Source organism: Eptatretus burgeri, chromosome 9 (genome assembly GCF_056783735.1).
Source record: "Eptatretus burgeri isolate ZD-2024b chromosome 9, Ebu_testis_v1, whole genome shotgun sequence".
Lineage (NCBI taxonomy): Eukaryota > Metazoa > Chordata > Myxini > Myxiniformes > Myxinidae > Eptatretus > Eptatretus burgeri.
Window position 1 is genome coordinate 14,030,024 of NC_140969.1, and position 6,663 is coordinate 14,036,686.

The window sequence follows — 6,663 nt, forward strand, 5'->3', positions numbered from 1 at the left end:
CCATGCGTATTGCTTGTAAATCGGAATATTTTGGAGAATAAAATGATATGAAATAATCTTGAGAATCCTGAATTGTAACAACAGCTGGAAACGTCACATGTGGTGTCAGTGTTGCTCTGCATCCGCTTCCTCACGGATATGCTGAAGGTTCGTTGGTCGCTCTACCTTCTGACGTGGAATCCAGTTACGCTGAGGAAGGAAAGAGCACACATGCGGTTAGAAATTCAGGTGATTTGAGGCAGGTATTAATTGTGAATTGACACACCTGCGGAAGATAGGAATGACTTACCATGCGAAGATCCATGAGATCTTGTAGCATGAAGCGGACACGTGACGACATTTTGCGCTCTTTCAATAAGTTGGCCAAAACAGTGAAATGCCCATCCATCTGTCAAGCCACAAGAATATGGAGCTCATTCAGTAAAATGAAGATGTCCAAGAAGGATGATTAAAAATCGCCAGAAGAAGAGTAAACGTGTTTATAAATCCTCAAAAATGAAGATTCCTTACCATTGAGGCTTGTGTCGAGTCGAGGATCTTGCCAACAACACCAACGAGCCGACAGAAGCACTCGAGGGACAGCTTGCTCCCATCATCGAGCAACCCCTTCACTGTCGTGGAGATCAGCGATTCATGGAAAACTTTAGCGTTGAAAAGTTCCCCGATGAAGACGATGTTTCCCAGAGCACGTCGTCGAGCTTTCTCTTTCGACGTATCACCGTCCAAGCTGGAGTTCACGTCAAATCCTTTTTTCACCTCATTCTCACAGCTTTGAATGAGGAGTGTGCGAAATTTGAGGATGTTATCTGGCCGGCTTGTTTCCTTCACTTCAATCTGTGAAAAATCAAAGAATATTGGAAAACGAGATATTATAAAATAAAGGGGGAATATATTTTTAAAATAATTTTTGAAGAGGAGTGGTGGGTGGAGATAAATTGAGAAAATTAAAAGTGAAAATGGAAGTGACGGAGTGTAGCGAGGCCTGGAATGAAGTGGTGGGAGTGGAAACAAGTTTGGGAGGAAATATCAACAAGGAAATGAGACTGTTGTGGCAGAATGTATCATTGTGTGAAAAGGGGAGGTGGGGGAGGGGGTGGAGAGAAGATATTCTCATGTTTCAGAAAAAGATATCTGTTGGTAGTGTTCTTCCCCTCATGGGTTGTGGTGGTGGTTGACTTGACTTACCTCTGCAAGGTGGTGGCACATGGTGGCATACACCCCTGAAAATTTTGATTCCATTATCGCCTTGTCCAGGACAAGCTGTACAATGTCCTTGAGATGGTCTTCGTTGGCGATATGGATGACCTTAATCTGATTTATTAGTCGATCAAAATTTTCAGGTGTAATTTTGTTGAGCAAAGATCGGAACTTTCGAATGATATCCTTGGGGAAGAAAATGGGAGTGAAAATAAGGAGGCATCATTCGTGAGGAGTTAAAATAATGCGTGAGTGAAGAAAGGAAAGTATATTTTAACATTAAATCAACACGAATTACCACCCTTTCAAATATAACAACAAGCTCACCTGATCAGGACTTGATACGTTTTCTTTCTTGATGGGTCTCCAGGCATTGGTGGTCGTTTTCAGTTCCACAGAACCAGTTATCACGTGGTTGATAACTCGAGGACCCTGTTGAACATAATGAATAATGTTTCAAGTAAAACATCAACAGACAAACATGAGATTGATAATTATTGTGAAATGGGCACCGCACCAGTTATAAAAATGATAATAATATGAATCACACAATTTATCATTTGAGAAGTGTTTGTTCGTCTTCTTGTTTGTTTGTCTGTTTGTTTGTTCATGTTCTTGTTCTTGTTTGTTCCTGTTTTTTCTTTGTTTGTGCTCTTGTTTGTTTGTGTTCTTGTTTGTTTATCCGTTTATTCATGTTCTTGTTTGTTCCTGTTCTTGTTTGTTCGTGTTCTTGTTTGTTCGTGTTCTTGTTTGTTCATGTTTTTTCTTTGTTTGTGCTCTTGTTTGTTTGTGTTCTTGTCTGTTTATCCGTTTGTTCATGTTCTTGTTTGTTCTTGTGTGTTCGTGTTCTTGTTTGTTTGTGTTCTTGTTTGTTTATCCGTTTGTTCGTGTTCTTGTTTGCTTGTGTTCTTGTTTGTTCATGTTTTTTTCTTTGTTTGTGCTCTTGTTTGTTTGTGTTCTTGTTTGTTTATCTGTTCGTTTGTTCATGCTCTTGTTTGTTCGTGTTCTTGTTTGTTTGTCCATTTGTTCATGTTCTTGTTTGTTCGTGTTCTTGTTTGTTTATCTGTTACTTTGACGTCAATGTTCTCATGAACAGAGCACAGAATGAGTTAAAAACTTTTGGTTGTCCTCGGGGTGTGCACAGGAAAGTTCTTGGGGTAAAAAGGTTTCATAGCCCCCGGGGTTCAGTGTGGGGGTGGACACCAATTCCCTCGATGTAAATGTTGATGTATCATGCCTCCTGGTGTAAATCGACATTGCAAGTCAGACTAAAATGCGCCATGTTCGAGGGAATCAATCCTTACCGAAGGACTTGTAAATATGATGTTCTGAAGGAAAACCAGATTGGAAAATGATTCGAAGGTTCAGGTCAGAGTCGTTTTCAAGCTTTTGATGACTCAGACTGACTTGGTTGTTTTTAGTATACTTGTTAACGGTGGTGTTTGTGTTGGGTTCTTGTGATTGTGCTGCTCTACCTTATTTTCCTGTCGTTGATACTGCTGTGGATTATTTTGATGCGTCTGTCGCTGTTGTTGCTTCCCTTGTTCACATGGAAGCTGTGGACGTGGCTGGTGCTGGGGATGCTGTTGTGTCTGCTCCAGTTGTTGAATCCGTCTGTACAGTTCGTACATGGCTTTTATGGATTCACTGTGCTTGAACATCATTGTTTCCAAGCATTTGTCTTTCGATTTCAAATCCGTCTCCAGAAGCACGACCTGCAGGTGATTAAAACACATAAGCACAAATCAAGGGAAACATTATCTTCATCTCTTTGGTTTCTGTTATTTTGTATTCAAAGGTTAGACAGTACAGAGCAAGTTCCACTTTGTTAGACAACAGTTGCTTACTTGGCGACGGTGCTCATCATTCTGTTGCTCCTGCTTCTGTTGCTGTTCCTGCAGGTGCTGTTCGAATTGAGAAAACTTGTTGTCCAGGTATGTGTTATGTTCCATAAGGACATTCAATACGAATGACATCTCGTTGTATTGATTGTCCTTTGTTAGCAACTGCTGAGATAGCAGCTCCACCTGTTCGGCAGAAACATGACAGTCATTCACAGGAAAGTTCCTGATTTCTGTTCTACATTCCAATCAACAATCTTCCATTTGTAAATGTCCCATTAGCAGAATGACCCCTGCAAGGTGTTAAAACTCGTCAGAACATGTGCAGGTGAACATGATGTTCATCCCTTCGCATCGATAGTCCCACATGTTTGATTACGGCTCCTTACTTGTTGGCAGCTCTCAACGTTCTTCTGCCGCTCTTCTTCGTGCTGTTTCCGCTGCATCTCAAGCTGAAGTTGCACGTCTGAGAATTTGCTCCTGATGTTTTTGAGATCTTGTGAAAGTGCGTTGTTTCTCACCGTGATCTCACCGAGTTGATCATCCTTCAAACACAAACATTGAGAAAGTGCCTCGACCTGTGCGGTAGAAACATGGCAGTGTCATCAACGTTAAAGTTACTGTTTTCTCTTCTACATACCCAGAAATAAATAGTGACAGGTTTGAAAGATAATTCAAGATCACATAGCTCACAGCTGATCACTCCTTCGAATCCTTCATCAACAAATAGCAAGACCCTAAGGAGATGTCCCTCTCAAGTCTAAACTTCGTTCAGCTCTGGTGCAAAGTTCACATGGAGTTTCACAAATTACAATCAACAGTCTTCCATTTTAAAATATCTCATCAGCATCATGATCCCTTCAAGGTGTAAAACTCATCAGAACGTTTACAGGTGAACATGATGTTCATTCACTTGGTATCTGTTGTCCCACATGGTTGATAATGGTTCCTTACTTGTTGGAAGCTCTCATCGGCCTTCTCTTGCTCTTCCCCTTGTCGTTGTAGCTGTTTCTGAAGATGAAGTTGGACTTCTGACAACTTGGTCGAAACGTTTTGGAGACCCTCTGAAAGTACCTGGTTTTCCATGGTGAGCTGATGGAATTGGTCATCCTTCACATTTAACTGTTGTGAAAGCACCTCGACCTGTACGGTACGGTAGAAACATGGTGCTCATGAAGAGATAGAAATAGCAAAATGAAGAAACATCACCAAAGATAATATAATTCACACAGAGAAGCAAAGATGATGATAATTAGTGTATATAGTGGATTCAAGCTCCAATTGCTCTTCGTTTTCCTGTTCCTTCTGCAACTCTTGTTTCATGAGCAATGCATTTTTCATTCCGTTCTCTGATTCTCCTCTTCCTTTACTTCTTGCATCTCTTCCACTTTGTTCTGTTGAAACTCCTCGACCAACGGCCTCTCTTTATTTACCTTTTTCTTGTATTCGTACTTCCGGCCACATTGAAAACTGCAGAAACAAAGACGATGCTTGTCAGTTGGAGAAACAAGTGATTTTATAAAAGATAAAAAGCATGTTCCATGAGTGTTGCATTGTTATAGGATTTGAAACATTGAGCTTTCCAGTTACCCTGGTGTTGGCTGAGAGTCTTGAGATTGAGACCCTGTCATGTCAACAAATAACACCAGGTGGGTTGACTCAACCTATCATCCTTCCAAGGTTTGCAAAATGATTGCCAGATTACTTGAAACAGGGAGGCACGGCATCAGTGGCACAGGTGCATTCCCAGCAATGATGCAACCAACAGCCACAGACTGTATCCAAAATAATAAAATAAAAAAACCTCTGATCTCCCTGTGAAAGGCTCAAACTTCATGGTGAGTTGGTAAATGTTTCACCAAAATAATTGCTCCTGCTCTTCTTCATTCCTAATCCTCATTTCCTCTTCCAAAATAATTAACCGAGACAATAATTATTGCCAATTCAGCAAAACTTTTCCATCAGCTTCCAGGATGGACAAGATATTAATTTGTCAGACTTGATTATTCGTAATAATTTAATGTAAAATCATTTAAAATTTAATTTCTGAGCTATATTGTCCCCTTGGATGAAGGCGTGTGTGTGTGTGTGTGTGTGTGTGTGTGTGTGTGTGTGTGTGTGTGTGTGTGTGTGTGTGTGTGTGTGTGTGTGTGTGTCACACAAGTGTGTGACCATAACTTATGGGTTAATTAAAACACCCCTTTTGAAGATAATTAATGGCCTTATTTAATTATCCTTCAGCATGGCGTCATCCTTGGTCAGCCCTCTATCAGTTTGCTGGGGTGTTTATTCGCCATTTTGTTCGGCCTGGTCAAACATGTCTTGATTTGGAAACAATCTACTCTCACGGAATAATTAATGGAGATAATCAAAATATTACATCTGATTTGAGAATCAGATTCTGTGGACCAAATAATTGTTGAAACCTGGAGTGAAATCTGAATATTTTAACAAATTTGCAATTTTTATGACTAAGTGTTTTCTTTTTTGAGCAAAGTATTAAGCTTAAGGTTTTTCTACTTTTGGGACGATTATATTTAGTCGATGAAAAACTTGAGTGTGCAGAAAGTGAAACTTTATTACGCACAACACCTTGCTCTCGAAACTCCTTTGACAATCCATGACGATACAGTCCACAGGGCACCTTTTTTTTGGTAATAGCGTGCAGTGTTCTTTTTACCTTTTTGTGTGATCTGCTTCATGACAAACTATTAATACAAATATACTAATAGTTGCTGCAATATATGAATTGTCGACAGTTACTGAAAACGAAGGGGAATAAAGACAGCACACATGAACGTGGTACCAATGGGGACAAATGACTCTCCGTCGGGTGTGTGCTTGCCGACATGCTGGGTTATGTGTGTGCAGTGCGCAAGTTTCATGGGCATGCGATCTCAACTGAAAGTGGCACCCGGGCGTGAGTCGCTGTGGAGGAGGTTATGTGGCCGTCTCACGAACCATGTGCTTCTGCACGTGGAGAGAAGGCATGCTACAGCGCTGCAGCTTTGTGGGGAGTGGACGTGCTGCCCCATCGAAGCCACGTGGGAAGTGCCACTGTGCATTGCAGGTGTGGGGAAATCCATGCATGTGAGCAAGTGAAAGGATGAGTATATTGACTGTGCATATGTAAGATGAGTATGGATTGCGAGGAGGTTGGAGGAATGCGTATTGGGGAGAGGGCATGAATGCTAGCAGGCCTTTGCTCGGTCGATAGCTTAGGTTTTCATTTTTAAATGTTCCCGCCTGGCTTTATAAAGAACACAGCAAAGAAAACATTCCTGCTTGGGTCCATTTTATCGCCCCGGTAATGCCCTGGTATGCAGTCTACCCTCCACATATGCTGCCTTCCCTCCTCCTCCTCTCACACGACTTTCCATTCCACTTCTGCTGCCTTCCCTTGCCCTCATGCTGCCTTCCCTTGCCCTCATGCTGCCTTCCCTTGCCCTCATGCTGCCTTCCCTCCACTCATGCTGCCTTCCCCTCCCCTTCTGCTGCCTTCCCCTCCCCTCATGCTGCCTTCCCATCCCCTCCCTTCACACTTCCTCCCCACTCCCTCACACTGCCTTCCCCTCACCTCTTGCTGACTTCCCTTCCCTCATGCTGCCTTCCCATCCCATCTCCT

General features: G+C 42.0%; 1 protein-coding gene across 2 annotated transcripts; it reads right to left on the bottom strand.

Moving 5' to 3' along the window:
- Positions 1–4,363, bottom strand: LOC147019567 (eukaryotic translation initiation factor 4 gamma 1-like). 2 transcript variants are annotated; one of them, XM_085894140.1, is made up of 9 exons: positions 3,993–4,363; positions 3,428–3,583; positions 3,045–3,224; positions 2,673–2,912; positions 1,525–1,629; positions 1,186–1,383; positions 511–834; positions 290–388; positions 1–189 (listed from the first exon to the last, which is right to left on the bottom strand). In XM_085894140.1, the coding sequence occupies exons 1-9, from the start codon at positions 4,122–4,124 to the stop codon at positions 106–108; spliced, it is 1,518 nt and encodes a 505-aa protein (XP_085750266.1). In that variant the 5' UTR covers positions 4,125–4,363; the 3' UTR covers positions 1–105. The 2 variants fall into 2 exon arrangements, with proteins under 2 accessions (XP_085750266.1, XP_085750265.1); XM_085894139.1 differs by having other exon boundaries at positions 3–189; positions 3,428–3,616; positions 3,993–4,362.
- Between the last annotated feature and the right edge of the window lie 2,300 nt (positions 4,364–6,663).